At 38.8% G+C, this 22,371-nt stretch overlaps 1 protein-coding gene across 3 annotated transcripts in view; it reads right to left on the minus strand.

Moving 5' to 3' along the window:
- Positions 1-15,728: 15,728 nt before the first annotated feature.
- The window catches only part of LOC114874032 (neuroligin-4, X-linked), a 205,587-nt gene continuing 198,944 nt past the window's right edge, over positions 15,729-22,371 (minus strand). For 2 of the 3 annotated variants that reach the window (XM_029182921.2, XM_029182924.2), the window contains 4 exons: positions 19,833-20,166; positions 19,147-19,410; positions 18,887-19,049; positions 15,729-18,020 (listed from right to left, as the gene is read on the minus strand). In XM_029182921.2, coding sequence (XP_029038754.1) covers positions 17,871-18,020; positions 18,887-19,049; positions 19,147-19,410; positions 19,833-20,166 — 911 coding nt within the window. In that variant the 3' untranslated portion in view covers positions 15,729-17,870. The remainder of the gene's footprint in view (positions 18,021-18,886; positions 19,050-19,146; positions 19,411-19,832; positions 20,167-22,371) is intronic. The other variant, XM_029182923.2, reaches the window with a different exon arrangement.

Here is a 22,371-nt window from a genome sequence, read left to right on the forward strand (position 1 = left end):
GTTCCAAACTTGAAATATACTCCACATCAAATGTCTAATGTAAATGTTTGATAAACGTTCCCGCAATAGCAGGCTAATATTTGTTTAACGTGTAGGTTTGCTTTGGATAAGAGTGACCACAAGTTCTTCTAGTGGACGAAGAAAAAAATCCACGTATCTTGGACTGTATAGGTCGAAGAATTTATAAAATTCCACGAATATACAAGTATTGTCAATTTGTCTGACTTTCACCGGATTCGTTCTATTCCATTTGAATCCTTCAGGAATAAATGGTTCGTCAACACTGTTATTATTCATCGATGATTGGCTCTATTTCATAGTAGATTACCTCTGGTGAAATCATATTCATCGACTGATATTTTCGCGTTTAATTGCAATAATATTAATTGAACGTACCGCGATATGAAACAGCTGTATATTCAGAAGAAATAATTAACAGACGTCGATTAATGTTTCCGTCTTGCTCGAAACTGAGATACGAATAGTCCCCTCAGAAATTGAATTTCGCCATGATTAATTATACTTTATTTTACAAAGATTCTTTCTTAATCCATGGAGAAAAACCTGATCTTTATCAAATCTAACATTTGATAGAATTTATCGTTTCTCAGAAATTAGCAACTGTGACTTATTCTTAAATACAGTGACCCCCGTTAATATTGTGGCACATTTTTGGTATCGGACAACGCTTAAAAAATTCTGAAATATGTTATCAAAGCAATCTTTCACTGATTTTGGAATTCGATTCGAATACGTTAAATGTTTTTATTTCTTAACTATCAAGATGAATGATAGGCAGTTTAAAAGTACATTCAACGCCAGTAGAACGGAATAAATTATCCTCTCACCTAGCAAGGAAGTAACAGAGGCAATTCGTCAGAAAATTAATTACTATTTCGAAGTGGATGAGCAGATCAAATGACTCATATCATCGGTGTTCTAGCTTTTAAGGTCGACGTTCCTGCACGTTCGATCAAATGGCACACGTTCTATCTGAACGTAGAACGGTGCATCGCGATCTCGTTGCACCGTTCCAATGACCGGTGCAGAGATTCATTTCACCTTTAAGAATCGCTCGTTGACCCGTTGAACTCGATGATCTAAGGTAAAATCGAACCCATCTAATTAGTTCTCGATTGAAAAACTATTAACAGCGGTGGGTGGTAATTTGCAAGGAATTTTTTAATTAAATTTCTGAATTGAAATGACGAAAGAGCGAGGAACGTATTACAGAGGACAATAACGAAACTGCGAGAACATGACTGGCAGGTTTCTCAATACGAAATTTGCGTATCTGATCCGAACCTGTTCGTATATGACAAGTAGCACAACCTGAAATCGGGACGACAGATTTTATTTGACGACTGCATGAACTTGATCCATTAGCATTGTGCAATGCATCGTGGGTGTGTAAGCTACTCGTTTTGATGTCGCCTGATTTCAAACACCAGTGACGTAAACGAAATCATTCATGCCACCCATTATCTTTTGACAAACGACACGGGCGAGGGGACTTTCACGTCCTCATTTGCATTCTACTTTTTCTCTAATAACCGACTGTTGACAAGTCGCGACTACTTTGTACGCTTGTTTCGAAAGAAAAGGAAACGGTACTTTTTCAGAGCAATTCAAAGGCGACGAGGTTCTTTAACAATAAAATATCGGTAACAATAGATAATTAGTTCCTTTATGGGGGTGTCCATACTTGAGGCAAGTGTAAAGAGTTAATTTATCATTACCGTCTTGTACTCGAATGATTATTGCCACGAATTCGACACGGCGAATGGTTAATTTAAGAAGCCTTTGCCTTTGGAAAATACCTCGCCTTCTTTTAGGGACCCGAAGCGTCAAGCTTGACAACTAGTCCTGTCCTAGTGTTGTGTAACTGGCTGATTTGTGAATAAATTCGATTACGATGATATTAAATCGCCAGCTGAGATTAATGCGCGGTCTTTATGAATTCACATCATGAATTAATTATAATTCGCTTGATGTTTCTGCTCTCCTACCGTTACCTATTTTAGATCTCGTCCAATTGATCGACTGACAAGAAACCCGTTACATTTAACATTAATTTGTTAGATCGTATAAAATGTACTTTGTCCAGAGAGCGTATCGGGTGCCGGTTATACTAAATTAACGAGACAATTCTCTATTGGTATGCCATTGGCAATTAAGAAGAGTATGATGTCTTCTTTATCGATGGTACATTCATGATCAATTAAATTTACGTCGCTCGAAGTTGACAGCAAAACGAGCGAGACTTTTATGTCGAGTTGTAATCGATTCTATTGAATCATCCAACATGACGATTATGTTATTCCCAAGATACACGTCGATGATGCTCGTACAAAGTATCTATATCCATAAATGTATGGGATGTTCAAGATGCTTTAGAAATCATTTTCTCTAGGCTTTTGTTTTATCAAAAAAAGCTTTTAATTCTAAGCTGATCAAAGCATTCGAATTTTTGCTATCGCGAGCAAATTATCCGGTTTCCGATTGCTCAGTGGAAAGTGGACGTTTTGACCTCAATTTGGTCCCTTTACAAACCCCCTGACTCGCCGGAGTAGTATTCATCGATATGAAATTACAGGAAGTTCTTCAAACTTTTTAAATACCCAAACGGGTATAATTTACAGAAATTTATGGAACGTTATGCTTGAAAAAGGGCAGCGTTGATGATTGAACAGGGAGCGATCGGCAAGCGAGTAATATTCGATGTATCTCGGGAATTTGATAAGAGATCTTAATGAGGCGGAGCCGCGATTCTTTTTCATCGGTAACGCTTGGATAATGTATATCCTGGTGTTGGAAATTCTGGACGAGATTTCAAGCAACGTTCGTTTTCCACATCGCGAAGCATCGTTTTCTTACCGGATAGGAATGGTAACCTTGGTGGCGAAGGAAACGTCGTTTTGTCGCTGATAGTTTTATCGGTGTACGCGTAATAAATATCCCCCATGGACGAAGCCGGACGAAATATTATGTTAAAACCAGTTCGTCGAGGTTATCGAAGGGAACCTGCTCCTTCTGGATTGTCGATAATCCATATATATCTGTCCGAAGAGAAAAAGCTCTCGATCGAATATTGCATGTCCGCTGGTCGAAGTAGCGTGTGCGTGATCCTCGCTCCGTTATTACATGATTTGTTACACTTTGTTCAATAGAACCGCTATTTATACATGCTCCAACGAGCTTCTTCTTCTTGCTTCTGTTGCGATCCGTTTCGCAGATAAATGGAAGCGAGAACAGTTTATTGAAAATCTTGCGTAGTTCAAGCGTTTTGATTTGTTGCTATTAGTTAGTATCTCTTCAGGCTTTCAGCTGTGCTACTGTGAAATTCAATATTTGTCCATTTTAATAAGGCTAGATTGCAATAGATTATTAATGATTGATGTGGGATTAACTTCCATAATTGAATTTCATTTGATACCAACACTGCCGGAGGGAATATTAATCTCACGAAAGTTTGGTGACAGCCAACGGACAAATTGTATCTATCTCAAGGTGACAAGTTCACTTTTACTGTTCTGGAACGAAAGAAACCTCCTCATTTCGTGACTGACAGTCGATACATCAAATCCGGTCGATTTATTCTCGGATAACGCAGTTCCGACAATAATTTCTAACGATCTAAATTCATTCTGCCCTCCATGGTCGTTGTGACATTTTTACCATAAGACAGTCTGACATTGAGGAGCTCGCATACCGAGCTGTTCGATAAGTGTCTCGTTTAATTTCCTCGCTAAACGGCTGTTGACTTTCTTTTGAACGACGGGCGTGTGCCGAGAGTACAACGTGTCGGCTCGGCTAATGTCAGAGCCCGTTAATCACAGGTTGTGCAATCAGGTAAATCAGTCTGTGCGTAACAACGCTCCTCCGATAATTCTCTTTTTTTCAATTTTCAACGAGTGTCAGCGATTAACGATGCTGAACACGGTAGCCCGTCAATTTGTATACAAACTGGGATATGCAGGGTGTAATTTCATGGCACATTCGAGACAGAAAGATTCTATTTTCCACAATTTTGCACGCGATTTTCTCGAGGCTTTCTAATTATTTCCAATAAAGAACTCTTGTCCATTCTCTAAAAGAAGACGCTTAACGTGTCATCACGTCATTCGGGTTTTAAATTGTACAACGCGACTCTTTAAAGGAAAAAAATCATCAGCGAACCCGGTACCGGTACCGGTACCTGTTCGGCTCGATTTCAGTCTCAGCTCGGATCGAGACGATTAAAGCTCCAGATAATTTACGACGGGACACTTTCACTGCAGAGAGAAAAAAAAAGAATCTGGTCGTCGGGATTTCTTGGCGTTATAAAAAAAAGTGTTTCGTAGCTTTCGGGCCCGTCGATATCGTCTCGGGACCCACGTAATTTCGTGACTCGTGCTTATTACCACGCGGTTAAGTCACGCATCGCATTCCCTGGACATATTTTCACCGGAGAAACAGGTTCACCGTTGCCTCGGCACAGACGAAAAGATGCTCGATCCTGGCTCGTTTGACCTCGGATTATTATCTCTCCTTTTCAGAAAAGATCCACACGCTTATGGCACCCAGCGTATAACCCTGGCGAAAGAACCAACAGTCTCGGAAAAATGATGACCCTTCAACGCGCTTTATTACGAATTCCGTTTCCCGAAAGGTGAAAGGAGTAACATTAGAGTAAAATACAGGGACGATCGGTGAAACGGAAAACCAGTTGTAATCTAATTAACAAACGTGTTACAGGTGTTTGTACAGTGAGCTCCTAAGATCTCAGAAGGAGTGAGGGATTTGAAAAAAGGATTCCTATTACCGATAAATGGTTTATATTAATTTTATTGCTGATTAACACGTCGTGTGTCATGGTGGTCTGCGGTTTAAGAAATTTTATTTCAGCAAATGATTAGATAAATATGAATATTAATATAAAATTGCAAATAGAAGTATCGGATGAACACGTTCCTCGCCACGGGGGTCACATGATTCATACTATCTCGTGTCGTGCTACTTATAGTTGCTTCTACTTTTTAATTTTAATTTTCTCTTGCATAGGAAAAGATCAGTTTCAAGCTGTTTAGTATCATTAATGCATTATCCCTTTAACTTTACTGAGCACCAGGTATTCGTGAAACATGGGGTATGGATAAATCATTGGAGAACATGTAATTGCACGCGTCAAAAAGAAGACATATCCCCGGGAAGAAACAAGAAGAATATTTATTGCGATCGTAAAAGTTCAGGTCGTGGTTCGATGAAGTAATATCATTAATTAGGAAGTCAGAATCTGAACGGAACGTGAACTGGGTTAGAACAGTTTCTTTGAGAACTTTCCTACGAACTCGAACGCAATTTGCTTCGCTAGCTCAACTATCCACTTTTTACCATTTAACCGTCTACTAGTGATTTTTTTTCTATTTTAAGCACGATGTAAGCTTTCGAACGTTCACCTCGTTCCCTCCTGTCCATGATAACTCTTCAGCCGAGTGATTATATTTGATTCCAAAGAGCAAAACTATTCGAGAAATCTGTTCTACCTAAGACAAATAGGAGAACGTGACTCCTCTTGTCTTGAAGAGGTTACTTATCTCACCCAGAGGATTTGTACAAAACATTTATACTATTATTTTCCTTAAACTTTAAGCTTCAAATTGATATATCACAAGTGTCATTTCACGATACTTTTAAGTCATGAAATTCTGTCGGTAGCTGTTCGATTCTAATTATACATTCCTCGCGGCACCTTTGCTTGTTTAATTATTCGTTTAATAATGACAAAAAACAGTTATCAATTATGTTATATATTATTCGAGAGTGTGTTTTGCTGTCAGAACGAAGAAAATTTACAACCAAGCCACCGGTTTGTAAAATCTAATAGGTACGTTTCGAAGCTGAACCCATTTCAAGGATAATTGACATCGATCAGCCTCAAAGCCGCGCATAATTACTTGCTAATGAGCTAATCAAAGGGACGTCCCTTCCATAGGAAGGACTAATTGTTTGATAATGATCTAAGCGCGGTAATCTCTTTACGATCGTGTTTCGGATCCGGTTCTTCCTAATCCTGTTCAGTCGTAATATTTCGGTGATAGCTCGTAAATTCGTGATAGTTTATTCAGTGTTCGATCGTTAACGAACCTCCTTGACAAATAAGTCAGAATATAGTATCTGGGTTTCGTGTCGTAGATATTTTCGAAAAGAACTTCGAATTTCCATCTGGAACGTTGACCTTTCGTGCGTAGACAGAATAGGTGTTGGAACTCCTACAGAGCTCGTAGAGCAAGTTCTTTCACGAATAACGACACGGTATTTTCCAACGCAAGCATCGGTTTATTAAATCAGGAGGCCACGATGTTATAATTGAACGTTAGTAGGATGAAAATCAGGTTTTCAGGATGATTTAATGATCATTTTTTGTACGTAGAAACTTTGTTTTTTCGAAGAAATAATCGTGGAAACGTTGGATAAGTTTCCATTTGCGGAATCGAACGGTGAACGGGGCTGTGTTAATTGAACAATAGCTCGGAGCAGCGTCGAACAAATCAATTGGTCTCAACCAAAGTGGCGGCTGGGACCGGTGCAAAAATAATTTATTAATTATTCCACGTGGAAATGGTGCGGCGAAAAAAGGGCATAAATACGTGTGTCCTTTCACTTCGGTAACACCTTGACATTTTGAGCACGATGCTTTTGCTCGCCGAAGAGACGATGGAAAGTCGTCAACTTGCTTCTAGTCTTCTTAGCTTCACCCTTCGTCACGGCATTCCATTTTATTTCTAATCATACTAGTAGAACGCCCCGTGCTATGCACGGGGAATTAATGAGTTACAATATAAATCAGGTAAAATTTTACTTATGGGCCTCGGCTCAGCCTTCCCATTTATTTATTATTTTTTTGTCTTTAAGGGCCCCACAAGGCCCAACCCTTTATCACTGCATCCCTTACATGTCTGCATCCTTAACATCCCTGTATCTCTTATATCAATGCATTCCCTATATTCCTGCATCTCATATATGCCGGCATCCCTTACATTTTTGCATCCCTTACATCTCTGTACCCTTTACATCTTTGTATCCCTTACATTTTTGCATCCCTTACATCTCTGTACCCTTTATATCTTTGTATCCCTTACATTTTTGCATCCCTTACATCTCTGTACCCTTTATATCTTTGTATCCCTTACATTTTTGCATCCCTTACATCTCTGTATCCCTTACACTCCTTAATTCTCCCTGTATCTCCTGTATCCTTTCAACCCTTATAATAAATATATTATAAATAAAATACTTATGGCCACTGGTTCGAGTAAAGGTAAGTAAACCGAAGTAAAGGTAAGTAAAGGTAAGTAAAGGTAAGTAAAGTCACGTGAAAAATAATTAAATTTTTGCAAAATTTAATTCCTTTTTTTGCCACCAGAGGGCGCTGATTCGAGGTTGAGATTTTAGTTCACATTTTTGCCGCTAGAGGGCCAAAATCTCTGCGTGATTTAGTTCCTTTTTCGAAAACCAGATGGCGCTGATTCGAGGTCGAGATTTTAGTTCACATTTTTGCCGCTAGAGGGCCAAAATTTGTGCTTGATTTAGTTCCTTTTTCAAAAACCAGATGGCGCTGATTCGAGGTCGAGATTTTAGTTCACATTTTTGCCGCTAGAGGGCCAAAATTTGTGCTTGATTTAGTTCCTTTTTCAAAAACCAGATGGCGCTGATTCGAGGTCGAGATTTTAGTTCACATTTTTGCCGCTAGAGGGCCAAAATCTCTGCTTGATTTAGTTCCTTTTTCGAAAACCAGATGGCGCTAAATCTATTAAGTGATAAAGGGATGTAAGGAATGCAGGGATGATAGGAATGTAGGGATGTAAGGGATGAAGCGATGAAAAGAATGTAGGGATGGAAAGAGTATAGGGATGAAAAGAGTGTAGGGATGTAAGGGATGTAGGGATTTAAGGGATGCAGGGGTGTAAGGGATGCGGGGGTATAAGGAATGCAGGGATGAAAGGAATGCAGCGATGTAAGGGATGCAGGGATCTAAGGAATACAGGGATGAAAAGAATGTAGGGATGAAAAGATTGTAGGGATGAAAAGAGTGTAGGGATGTCAGGGATTCAGGGATGTAAGGGATGCAGGGATGTAAGGAATGCAGGGATGTAAGGGATGCAGGAATATAAGGAAAGCAATGTAAAGGATTTTTTTTTTTTTTTTTTTAACGTGGGGAAATCTTGCATAAGACCCCCCACCGACCCCTGTGGGAGTGCGGCGGGGGAGTGTCAGATTCTTACTGACTAAAACCCCACGGCCAACACTGGCGCTAATTAAGTGGTCATCATTCAACAAACGTCTTAAAGTTAGCGCAAATAATCTTTACTTTGAATTTTTAATTGAAGTTCAGCATCACTCACAGACATGTTTCTGCATTATTAAAAGGAAGGATTTCACGCTTCTCACGGTTCGTTGCACCTCCAGCAAATTTCCTATTTCTTCCTTTCTGAATTCTATTTAATGATCCTGACTTCTTTGTTATCCTTGGTAACAAGGACTCGCGTGCACTTTATAAAATACTTTCTTTTTTATCCACCGTGTATCAGACTCTTTCTAAAAGCAACAGGAACAATCTATGTCTACCGTTCCATAAAAGGTTGAATGGTTATGGTGGAAAAACTTGTGTGATTAGATCGCCACAAGAAGACAACTGTTACTTTTTATATTTACGAAAACACATGTATTTTATCCAAGTGTTTCTATTGGAATCTCCTTTTCTGTTCGAATGTTATTTCAAATGTTACCTCATTATTATAATTATCGCATCAATTATTGTACTTTACTTGACGGTGAGGTAAAATCTGGTCACGGTTTCTCGGACATCAATTGATTTTCTATTGAGTGTTTATTATTAATTACCAGGAACCAACCTATTTGAAACTAGCACAAATATTCACTTTACAAGCAAACTATGAGAAGGAAAATATATTTGACATCAAACTGCTCGTTCCATTTTCCACGGCACCATCGTTTTCGTTTTTTTTTCTTGATTTTTAATCAATGATTCCGTTTCCTATCATCGCGATGATGTTAAAATATCCTCGATTATGCACGAAGGAGTTGGAAAAGTATTTTGGCTTTCACTGGTCGTAGAAGTCATTCGAATCGAACCGACGTGCCGGAAGGTAAGAGTTAGATGATGCGAATAAAAAGAACACAATATTAATGAATGCTATTAAAGTTTTCTTTTTTACGAATTGAAAGTATTTAACAGTCTTGTCCGTGCAAGCTGATGATGGAATCCGGATAAGGAGTTCTAGCTTAGTATGATAATAAATGTAAATACAGAATTACTCGGCTTGCAAGAGTCATTGAAGGCTTACGTTGATTAACATTCATAAATTTCTTAATTACATTTAATATTCGATAATTCTAACCCTCGGCTCCGAGATAAATGATTCTAATCGGATTTTATATAGCAGAATTTTATTTATCTAGACTGTAATATAATATATTATAAATAATTGTTATTTTGCCATTGACATACTTGAAAAATATTCATGATATTTCTCAACTTATTCGTTACGATAGCGACTGGATTAGTATAATTGTGTATCTTCACACGCATCGTTTAACCGAGAAAGAGGAACAATGAAGATTTCTATTCTATCTTACTTGCACGTTCTGATAAGAAATAAAGGTACCAGCTGGTGGCTAATTAAACGTAAACTCGGTTAGCCTCGGCTAGTTAACACGCGGATTCAACTCATAATGGTGCTGCTTGATAAATACCCCGTTCCTAGAGAGGATCGTAAAGGTCCCTAATGTCCAGCTTCCTAGAGCACACTCATCCGAGTTAATTGTTTCGTGCTATTAAGATCCGTGTTTTATTGAACGCTCACCCCGCAGCTGAGAAAAGATCATGGGAAAGGGTACCAAAGGAGACTGGCGCAACTGTAAAATGTAACACCCTGTTAATTAAGATGCCCGAACACTGTCGTGGCCTAAATGTGGTTCGCTGGTTTAGAACGATCTTCGCCGTGGTTCGGACATTCCATTTCTTCCTCGAATGTGGACGCCACTTCGAGGATAAAGATGCTAAAGATAAATGAGAATCAGGTGGACCAGAAGTTCCGGGAATTTCTCTTTCTTTCTGACCTCTCATTTCGTGCTTGATATATCGTACCGCGAGTAAACTGTCTCGCGATGTTTTCTGCTATTTTCTTTGACACTTGATTTTTCATCTGTCATCTCCTCCTGGTTCTCTTAAAAATCCGCCACGGTCTGACAATTTTTTGTGTATATTCTGAAGGAACTTGAAAAATTCTGAACAAATTTTGTCGCTGATATTTAATAAGTTTTTCTGTTTTTTTCGATGGGTTCTATTTACATTTCTCGAGATACGGATAATTGAATCGTGATCGCGGATTAACGTGACTTCCGTCCTCCATTTGTCCAATTATGCGAAATGATATTCGTTATCGAACTACCGTTTCATGAATGAATATGAAGCTTCAATGGGTACGGGCTGCTTTCATGCGAGCTAATGAATACATATGCATAAGAGATGCATATCTAAATACACGCAGGTTTATATATATTAGCATCTAGAACGGTACACACATGGTTAACCATGCTGTTTCGGGTCACTTTGCTTAACCCGCTCGATTAGCGATTATAATTCGTTCCAGTGAAGACTATTGTTCAGTAAAATTGGAGTGGTTTCCAAAGGGAGGCAACCGAAGGTGACATCAGCTTTCGTTCGCTAAAAATAATGCGCGATTGTTCGGTGACAAATTTCGAATTTTAATGATTAATTTATGAGATCTCGTCGAATTTCTAAGGCGGATGTGTTACGTTATAACCAGTCGACGAAATCGTTGATAAATGCTAATAATAAAAAGGCTGCCTAGCTTCGTATTTCCTAGTCTGCATGCATTTGCTTGAAAAGGAAACTGGTGAAAAAGCAAAGAAGCATACTTGACTCGTACTGAACGTGGAGAAAAAGTAGAAAGATCGACTGGTGAAACTAGTAAGCGTTTGAAGAATCTAACTCGGTTGCATTTGTAGCATCGTTAAGTATTTATTATGCTGATTTACATTGTTGAGCTGCTGATACGTGTAGTATCTAATTGACAAGTCACGAATAGATGTTACTTAATCGGTTGGTGTCCGAGATATCTTTGGAATTTTTCCAACTAACTATGAAATAAGATGGCTAATTTTCAAATCTGAAATTGCAAACTTTCTATCGACCCCTGTGGAATTGAACGCGTTAAAAATCAATTTTTATCCGCATAAATTAGCCCGATACAACGAAGTAATTCTAGAAACATTTTCCAAAGTCTCCATTACGTGTTTGTTCATAAATTGATCAGGTACCGATATAAGTGTATATTCACGAGCTCCTTCAAAATATCCTTGCTCCAATTCTCCGTGACAAGCGTTCGAACATGCTAGCCGCGTACAACCGGTTTCAATTAATATCAACGGGGTTGCGATGCTGTCGGCATCGCCGATAAACCGTCGTACGTACGAGCGTAACACGAAGTTCACCAGGTCGATTGCAGTTTACAACGTATCATCAGGCACCCTGGGGTGACACTGTGGGGGGAAAAGTTACGGCAATCGTAATCCTCTTACTGGGAACGAGTTTTAAAGTTCTCGTGTTACGTGAAAATGCCAGAAGCGTTTCGAATCTAATTTGACGCTCGTCTGTTTCTGTTGTTTTAACGGCCGTCGTTGCAAACTTATGCGTTTCGCTATCGGTACGATGAGAACCTCTTAACATTTACCACCGCTGATCTTAACACCTTTGGAATCGATTTACACTATCGTCAAGTTTTTCTATTCGTCGATATTATGCGGATCTAAACGAGATTCACGATTAACCGTGTCTAATGTACCTTCATTCTTCGAATTAACGCCTCCGAAGGATAATTAAGGAAGAGAACGCGTGGATGTTAATTTTCTAATTAATTGTAACGTTATAAATTATTACTCGCGATATGTATGATCGATTGGAATGGACTTGGAGCAACCGGGTGCGACCTCCGGCACCAGGCGTGGAGGGCTCCGGAGTAATAAGGACCCAGAGCCCTCCTTTAACGCCAGTGTCGGTCGCCGTGGGGTTTTAGTCAGTAGGAATCTGGCACTCCTCCACCACCCTCCCTCAGGGGATGGTGGGGAGTCTTATGCAAGATTTCCCCACGTTAAAAAAAAAAAAATACCTTCGTCCCTGCATCGTCCATATCTTCGTCGATGCCATTGGCTTTCGATATCGGTAGCAACGAAATATAATTAATTATTTTAACAACCAACCTTCGAATTGTGCTCATTATTCTACTGGTTAATTAACGAACCTTCTTGCTTTAGCGACCAACTATTTATTTGAGAAAATTTTGATCTTTCTCGAATACCAAGGTGCCTGCTGTGAGGTGGCTAGCTCGAGGTATTATACCCATTCCTCTCCGTTGGATTACATCGTCATTTTTCCTAAAGGGTCGTCGAACGTACCCAAGAATGTACAATTTTTAAATTGGAATAGATAGTATCAGTTAACTGATTGAAAAATGTTTAGTAAACGTATGTCGAAAGATAGATGCTTTTATATTTGTTGTTTCGTAAAAGGGCTGAATCTTTTAGAAAGGAGGAAGCTCAAATACCTGATAGCATATGCAATTAACACGGAACATACAATTTTGCATTAAAGGAACAGTAATTTGATTGTAAATGATGGATAATTTTCGAAGACACGAAGTCATCAATGCACCATAGTAAAACAAACGACTTTACTATTGACTTCACCTTTTTTTCTTTTTGATATTTTCCTTTCGAACTCTCTCCTTTCATCTTTTTTATTTATTTATTTAGCTCGAAGGGTAGTTAACATTTCAGAAAACAAAGTGATAGTTTCTACATCCTTTTTCTTTTTTGAATATGATCAAGCGAAAGGTTCTATTCGAAAGGGTAGCCATTAGAAAGGAAAGTAAGATGATGTTACATTTTCTTCCTGATATTACAAATGCCTGCAGCATATTAACTGTGAACGATTTTACGATCTTATAACGTGAATTTATGTTCTCTGCCTAATCAACCACCTCCGGTGATACCTTGTTAATATTCAAATTACTCTTCAAAAGTATTTTGAATAGTTATGATTCTAACTGCATATCAAATCTTCAATTTCGAAATTTACAAAGTCTCGCATGATTTTATAACATAAAAGTACCGTAAAATGACATTTATGGTATATCAATTTGAAGTTTATACCTTACAGAAGATAATTACGTAGGTGTTTCCTTAATATTCTTAATAAAAATTGCCTGAATGCGAACTATAGTAAACAATGTCTATGATTGACAATTTTCAGTCTCTTCCATGAGTATATTAAACATTTCCGAGTGTAAATTAAAGAATTTGTTTGTATTTATATATTTTTCAAGATTCTATTTATTTAATACTTTAAATTTGTAAATCACCGCTCTTTTACAATTAATCAGCGTCGATAATGATACTGTCTTCTTCTTTTTAAGTTTATATTGTAAATTAAAGTGCGTTAATTATTCAATTTGTATTAAAAACAAGAGTGTTTGTAAAATAATTAAGTCAATAAATTGAATGTGGTGTAAAAACTTAATTTCAACATGATTTTTAAATAAAAACCTTTCCCCGCCGAAAACAGTACAAGTGGCGCCATCTATTAGCGAAGGCCGGAACTAACGAAATAGAAAATTCCGTTTTTTGGCAAAATAAGGAACTTTTGGACTTTTCTGAGGCCGCCAAATGATTCTACGACCTCGAATACATAAGAAAAATGTCCTCGTAATTAATTTAATGCTTTAATTAAGAAAGTAAGAAAAATAGGCATTTCACGGGCTAAAAAATTGGCGTCCATCTAGCGGCAAAAAGGTGGAACTAAAAGGCCAATGGGGTTCCTGAGACCCCGAAAGCCAATGTAGGTATGTTGAGCTTCGCCGGTGCTTCGGGGTCCTGGACACCCCAGATGCCAGCGATGCATCGGGGTTCTCGAGACCCCGGATATCTTAATGTCGGTATGCAGTTTCACAGGCGCTGAGGGGTCCTCGAAACCCCAGATGACATCAGGTCGGTATGCAGTGAGCGCTAACGGTATATCGGGGTTCTCGAGACCCCGAAACCCTAATGTCGGTATGCAGTTCCACAGGCGCTAAGGGGTCCTCGAAACCCCAGTTAACATCAGGTCGGTATGTAGTGTGCGCTAACGGTGTATCGGGGTTCTCGAGACCCCGGATATCCTAAAGTCGGTATGCAGTTCCACAGGCGCTAAGGGGTCCTTGACACCCCAAACGGCATCGGATCGATATGTAGAGAGCACCAACGGTACGTTGGGGTTCTTGAGACCCCTGATACTATAATTTCGGTATGCAATTTTAAATGTGCTACGGGGTCCTTGACACCCCAAACGGCATCGGATCGATATGTAGAGAGCACCAACGGTACGTTGGGGTTCTTGAGACCCCTGATACTATAATTTCGGTATGCAATTTTAAATGTGCTACGGGGTCCTTGACACCCCAAACGGCATCGGATCGATATGTAGAGAGCACCAACGGTACGTTGGGGTTCTTGAGACCCCCGATACTATAATTTCGGTATGCAATTTTAAAGTTGCTCTGGGGTCTCTGACACCCCAAACGACATCAGGCCCGTATCAACAGGGCGCTATTGATGCATGGGGTTCTTGAGACCCCGGATGGCATAATGTTGATATATGTGGTTTCACCTGCGCTGCGGGGTCCTTGACGCCCCAAGATGACATCAGGGCCGTATTAAGAGGGCCCAACCAGTATAATAATTATCTAATTTCTTTTCGGAGTTTATTTAATTTACTTTATTTATTTTTTTGCTTTAATTAAATGACTGCAACCTGTTATAATGATGCGATTGACTGTAATATCACTGTTTATTGATAATAAAAGGAAAGTATTTTTGTTGGGAAGGATATTTAACACGTACAATTAATATCTCCATGTATTTTGTTATATATTTACAATTTGGTAACAGAAACGTTAAACATAACAGATAGCCTTACCCTCGGCCAGAAAATTTATTCCGGATATCTTTTTGGCAGAGTGCGAGGCCAGCTAAAAGTCACATAAATATAATAATATTCGTCATAATAAATTCATTACAATCCATAATATGTATCTTTAATATATGTTATTTAAATTTTCTTAAACACTTGTTTAATCGGTTCAATGTTTCCATTAGCGTTGTTCTTTCCTTTTTCCTTATCTTTTTTCTTTTTACCCACCATGGCTTGTTCTTAATTACGTCTACTGTTACTCGCTTTTCATTTAGTTTTTAGTATATTCGGATTGTCCGTACTTAATGATATTTTATTATGTAATTCTTTCACGAAGTTCCATTATTTTCGCAAGTGATCATAGAAAAAAAAAGAAAATAATCATTTGATTCTGTGCTACTTTATTCCGTGTGTCTTTGCTCCATTATAACGATTATATTGAAAATGTTCGGCTAGTTTTTCTCAATCGTTTGTAAACAGCTTGACGAACCCCGTAAACCGAGTTCTTTGATTCTTTTTTTTTTACTTTAACCGCTTAATATATGTACAAAAACTTTGATTCTCTTTATATTAACACGCGTTCTATTTTCCCCATTTAAGCTCGGTCCTCGCGACAGAGTTTTAATTAAAAACGAACCCTTAAATCAATTGTTCAGAAGAACTTTAGAGGTTCACTGCTACGAACGCAGAATGGCGGTTTGGCGGTTCAGATTTTTGATTTATTCTTTTCTATGTATAAACAATACAATTCTATAATAAAGAACATAAAAATGGATGTTTAGTTTATTATTCTCGGTGATTTTGTTAAGAAAATTTTGATTATTTGATCCTTTGAAGCGTATTTTGATTGGTGGTACAGTGGAAAATAACAATGGAGAAGAATTTTCTTAAATAATTCTGTTCAGTCATTCGAAACACATTAAAATCTTCAAAAAATAGTCGAGCTACATGTAATCTATAATAAAACAAAAGAAATTACTCAGAACTTATCACAAAATGTTGCTTCAAAGAATGAAAGCACATCAAAGGGCAGTCTTAATGATCCAAACCGACCAGAGAAATTCTTACGATCTTTCTCATTATCCTGCGTGATTTCTCGAGTCCTGTGGCAGTGCATTACGCATAATAATAACAGATTTACGTTAGTCTTTATGTTACACCTATATGTATACGTATATCTTTACAAAAAATCACGTACACCTTGGATCTCATACGAATCTCTTTTCAACATTTCAACATTTTCGACATTTTTTGGGTATCATGGGCTTTAAATGATCCATTTGCACGAAGATGGTTATTTCTACGATTAATTGGGACTCGGTGTACATTCACGTGCAGTTTAGGTTTCCTTTATTTAACAGACCTACATTGCACTCGAGCGTACACTGTCGAGCACACTGGGTTTCCCTAGGGATCGCTTTTTCTATTTAATTCTGTTGGCATTCATCTTTTTACAGTGTACGTGGTAAAGTGAAACGAGATCCCATTTCTCAATGTTACCAAAAATGTAGAAAAAATGGCAATTACTATGTACCGTTACACAGACGCGATTACCGTTGAGAGGGAACGTTCCTTGATTAATGCTCCTGAATTTAGAATGAAATCGTGATGAATGGCAGTTGTATGCATTGGAGGATGAATGAATTTTGTCATCGAAGATCGATACGTTTGATCGATGAAAGAATGATCATCTAAAATAATTTCAATTCTTTTCTTTTTGTAATAGGCGAAAGGTATAAGTCTTTAAATATTAAAATTTCAATGGGTATCCAAAAAGAAAAAAGAAATATAATTCTTATGGACGGTACTTTGTATCCTCTACACAAGAGGCAATCTGCATCAGTACTTTTAATCCTGCTGTGTAATTAACAAGTTACCCAATTAAAAGGAAAGGAAATTTTCATTATCAATTTAAGCTTAGATTTTCTTCGATCAATCAAACAGAATCGATCAGATCGTCGACGAATAATGTTTTACAATGATCTTTCACACTTACATCATGTAACGTTCACAATCAGGTCGAAGAATAAAGAACGACTGAAATAAAGAAAATAATTAATGGACGATCAAACGATACGCAACACGACACGAGTTACACGTCCTCTTAGAAAGTAGCAAACGTTCTTTTTTGGCTTTCTTCTTATGGTATAAATTCACTTTTTTTTCTTTTATGTACAAGGAACATCTAACATCGTAGTGGATAAGTCGTTTTTTTTTTTTTTTATACACGGGTCTCCATGATCGATTCAATGGCTGTTGAGCGTCTCTCCCTTGTCGTTAACACCTACAAATTCATTATTATCGACTAGCTAGCTGACTGTATCGCGTTTGATTTTCACCATGAAAAGATTTTTTTTTGATTGAAGTTGATCGTGGAAAGAAGGTTGCCCTTAATTAGGCTACTACTGGGAATTTTATCATTGATCGATATTCACGTATGATCTATCATTCCCAAAGATGATATACCTCTTTTGGTATCCATCGAAGTCACCAACGTCCTTTATTACACTTATAAAGATATCATCTATTAGATTCGTCTTTCCTCTTCGAATCGTCCTTCTTCTTCATTCTCCCTGCTTGCACTGCTTCAATGAATACCTGGTACTCGATTTTTTTTCTTCTTCAGTATCGAGCGTAAAGCTCTGTTCACCCCCCTCCGTTGATTATCAGCTCGTCATCACCTGGACAGGTCGAAAGTCATGGCGACACGAACGTGTTACCGTTCGCGAAATTTCCAAAGGAGATTTCCGAACTGTGTTCGGACCGAAACGCAGTTTTAAAGTAAGGTCGATGCCGTGAGAACATCCGGGACGACTGGTTTCGGAGGGGGGTCCAAGCATCACACTCTCATCTCGCTCATGGTAGCCTGGGACACGCGACTCGACACGGTGGCACTTTGCAACAGGGGCTGGTTTTCGGGTGGGCTCTTTGCTCGAGGGGGTGGTGGTGCTCTTGGTACTGTCAGATGTATGGACCCGTTTGGTGGACCCTGAAAATTTTTGTTTCGGTTAGAAAAATTCATTGTTCAACATCGATGATTGATTATTAATTCTCTTTAGAATGTTCTCGTCGCTCCAGCAACGAAAGGGTTGATACTACTACTTCAGTTATCGAGATAATTGAACTGGGATAATTGAAGGTAGCAGAGTTTGTTTTTCGTACAGATCAAATACAAATATTTGTCGGAGAAAACGAGTCATCGATGGGAAAGCTTCTCGGTGAAGACGAAAGAGATACAATGTAAAAGCTGGATATTTCAAAACCAACAGAAAATCCTAATTAGATTAAATTGTTCCTCGGTGGATACTTTAGTTGAAATTCTATAGGGTTATTCAAATAAGAGGAGGAAGAATATCAGCAGGAAATTGAAATCTCTGTGTCAGAAATGAAAGTCAAAATCCAGCTGGAGGAGGGAGTTTAACCCGTTGGTGAATGTTAAAGTTTCCCTTTAATGAACTTCACAGCCTTCGTCGCGAATCCCTGGTCCACGGGAATTTACTAACGAGATAAAAGGTGATACTGTCCGTAGGTAGAATAATGACCGGACGAAAATGTCAGAAGCTTCTGCAGTGTAAATTTCAACCGTGCGGTTTGGCAGTTTAAAAGTTTCTTTTTAATAGGATTATGAATGAAAGTTTCACAGGCCTCGCTAGTTAAACAACAACTTTTTCTTTTAGATGAAGGAGGAAATTTTCAATATCATGATTTTTCATGGAAATCTGATGAACTTAATTTACTTCGTCAAAGGTAGGGATGATTAACAGCGGCGCCAGGGTCTACTTAATTCATACCTAATAAGGGTTATTAATTTATTGATAAAAAAAAAAGATTGAATGTTAAATGATAGGTTCTCACTTGGGTTTGTGCGTTCATGTCCTGTATGACGGAAGCTCGGGGAAGAGTGGCATGCTGTTGTTGATGTTGCTTTTGATAATGATGTTGATGAGGCAACGTATGAGTTCCCTGGCCCTGTTGGAGAAGCGTGTTGGGATCGTTCGGAGGACCTTTCATAACGTTCCTGGAAATGATGATGGATCGTTTGTTTCGAAAATTTTAATGTCGCATCAACGTAACGAGAAGGAGGATCGTACGAGATGATAAAACGAAAACTCTACCTTCTTAACATCTCATTTTCAACGTCCACGATGACCTGACCACTTCCAGGGAAATGAGAGTGAGGCGGCGGTGGTTGCTTCAGCTCGGTGAATCCTCGTGGACCGCACTGTTGATTCAACATTTGTTGCTGCTGAAGGCTCTTCACCTCGAGCCTCGTTTTGTCCCTCTGATAATAGACGCCGGCGAAAATGAGGACGTTCAGGATCAACAAGCTGCAGCCAATCGCGATCGTGACGCTCAGAGCTGTCGAATACGCCGCGTATCTGCCCGAAAATGTCGATAAAATGTGCACGATTAGATGTATCTCCTTGGAAAGTCCGAGGAAACGGAGAAAGAATTGGCACTTTCAAAGTGAACGCTTAGTTATGGAAAGTGTATACATGCACCCACGAGAAATGGATGTTTAAGTACTGGAAAATAAAAAAAAAAAAAAAAGAGATGACATGAAATAAATGGAAAGATATTTAGCTCTAATAGACTTATCAGTAGCGGTTCTAACGAGAGAAGCTAATTGTTCCCATTTCGGGTATGGAATTCGCAATATCATCCTTGCCTCTGTACCCTAACAAAATTAGTTACATTGTTGGCGAAGGTAGAAACGTTTCTGTTCCGGAGACTCGGCGACCAGCGGGAAGTGCCTTATTAATTGTACACGTAGTATCAAGTGAAATTGCTTATTACGTACCCAGCTGCATCCAGACTAGCCAGAGTGTCTGTGCTAGCGTTATGAACGGTCTGAAGGTTTGTGCTTTGAATATAGCTGACACATGTGGCCGCGTTGTAGTCGGTTGTAGTTGGTGGTTCCGTGGTGATGTTCTTCCTTTTGAATTCCTCGCTGATCCTGCTCAATGGATCTGGTCTTACCGAACCGTCGTAAAGACTTGGATCCGAATGACCCCGGAATAAATTGTGCCTGGAATCTACGTCCTCCATTCCTGCTCGATGAAGCTCTGGTACTAGACGTAACCAGACTGATAGTTGATGAGCTCGATAATGATTCTTCATCTTTGGTCGTAAGCCTGAAACAAAAGGCATTTCGTTAAATAAATTCGTACACAGATAAAATTTTTGAAAATCCCTGTTTCCTTTCTTAAGTAACTTGAGAAGAAACGAAACGCTGTTATAAAAGACAAAATCGCGCGAGGTTTTGTTGAAATTTCATTGGGATAAGAGGGTATTCCACCCGGCTGTGTCAGATTAGGAGGATTCTTTTTTCTCCTTAGCGAGTGCAATTCTTATTCGCTTTGGACGCTGCTTTAAAAATGGTCCAATTTCTTTTATGTACTCTTCCATAATACACTACCGGAGAATGAACAAAGCCGGTAAGAAAAGTGAAAAGATTCTTTTATCAGAATTATTGGCAGCGGAAATTATGCACGAGGCTCGATGAAATTGCCATCGGCGTAACATTAATTAGATGAAATTTTTGGTGGGAAACTGGGCGAGGTAGAACGGGAGCAGTTAATTAAAGCAAGCCACGGCTGACGGATTTGTCGTGGCTGCAAATGAGAAAACGCATGTGCCGGCACGCGTGCACGAAACTGGAACAATGAAATTAATGAAAATAATTGTTCCTTGTGAAATTTCGGATAACTCGACCAGGTGGAATACTAGTGTCGTCGTTCCCTGTTCAACTGCTACGGATTAATGGTGTTGGCTAACCGCGTTAAAAGCCAGCGCTTTGTACTCTAATGTGTTTCATTTTAACAATTTTCCCTGGCCAGTGGAGTGAAATATAAACAAATGCTTTTCATGGTCGAATCTTAACAATTTTATGAAACATTAGAAATTCAGAACAGACAAGCAAAGAATGTTAGGATATTAAAAAGTTGCGAAAATAGAAACGGCACGACGCAAGTTAAAAAGATAGTTCATCGTTAGAAAAGTTTCGACGAATGACACGATATCGCAGAGGATATGCGGTCGTGAATCATTTTCAAGCACCGTCACTGATATTTGATTCGCTGAAGCTCAGCAGATCAAAGCGGAGAAGAGGAAGGTTTGACGTCCGGATGTGCTTGAATCTTTCACTTTGATTAGACGATAGCTTCATTTCGTTTTGTACTTTAGTTGAAAGTCTCGTGGCTTTCTGAATTTTTTCCACGATCGATGCCCACTGGCCTATTCCGCGGATTATGGGAGCGAGTTTGGCTCTTTTCAATTTACCAGCTTCAACTAAAGCCTATCGAAATCGAATTTCCATCTCTTTGCTGGATAAAAGAATTGAACATGAAAATGAACAATTAAATCGAACTAGGCGAGCATAATCCAACAGTAGATTTATCAGCTCGTTAAAACGTTTCGAGCGCTTATAGAAATAATTACTGGTTAAGTGAATTAACAACCACGATACAAAATCATTATAATTTTCGTTTCGTTCGAAATTAGTTTCCGTCGAATTATAATTTAGTTTAGTTCGAGGAGGAAGCTAGAAATGTTGATGAACGCGAACATTGTTAACTCGAACAAAATTGTTCGAAGGTTCCCGGTGAAATTCTCTTGGTAATTTATAATATCGATTTTCTGTTGGTGCAAAGAATTACTGTTATTAATTCGTCTAATTTATGAACGCAGCTGCGTGCCAAACAGGCCGTGCTAGCCGGAGGTCTAGATGAAAAATGGTATTGCATTATGTTCGATTTCTTTCTATGAAATTTTGTGATCTTAAAATTCCGGATTAAATTAAAGAATGCAATTATTCGAAATAAAAAGTGTACAGAATTCGTTTGCGCGTTTGATCAGGTATCTTTCCCTGGTAGATGGATCCGATGGAATCGAGTGTTATATTTCAAACTATAATTAATCCTTTTACGCTGGCGAACGACAGAACGCGTGGCAACGTTTGAAAACCGAGAGCTGTGAATTTTTCCAAAGCGATTCGAACGAGACCCGAGTTTCACGAGGTTACGCCGGAACGAGGGGGTCTCCTTTTTCTCTCGTTTATCGCCCGATACAGTTGACTGTTCCCGACTGATAACGACCGTTCCTCTCTTTCACTCGATTCCTGCGAACCGTGCACTCCTGATGACCGATAAAAATCCATTTTTTGCCGACCATTTCACGGCTTTACAGGCTGTGTCGCGTGAATCGTTAGATTTGAAAGGTTGGAGAATTGATTGGTCCGAGGTAGTTGACGGGTCACGGTTCACTGATTTTTCAACGACGAATCATTCGTCGACGAATTTTATAGTATCCATCGATTTTTCCGGGGATTGCTACCGATT

This window comes from Osmia bicornis, chromosome 7 (assembly GCF_907164935.1).
Source record: "Osmia bicornis bicornis chromosome 7, iOsmBic2.1, whole genome shotgun sequence".
Classification (NCBI taxonomy): domain Eukaryota; kingdom Metazoa; phylum Arthropoda; class Insecta; order Hymenoptera; family Megachilidae; genus Osmia; species Osmia bicornis.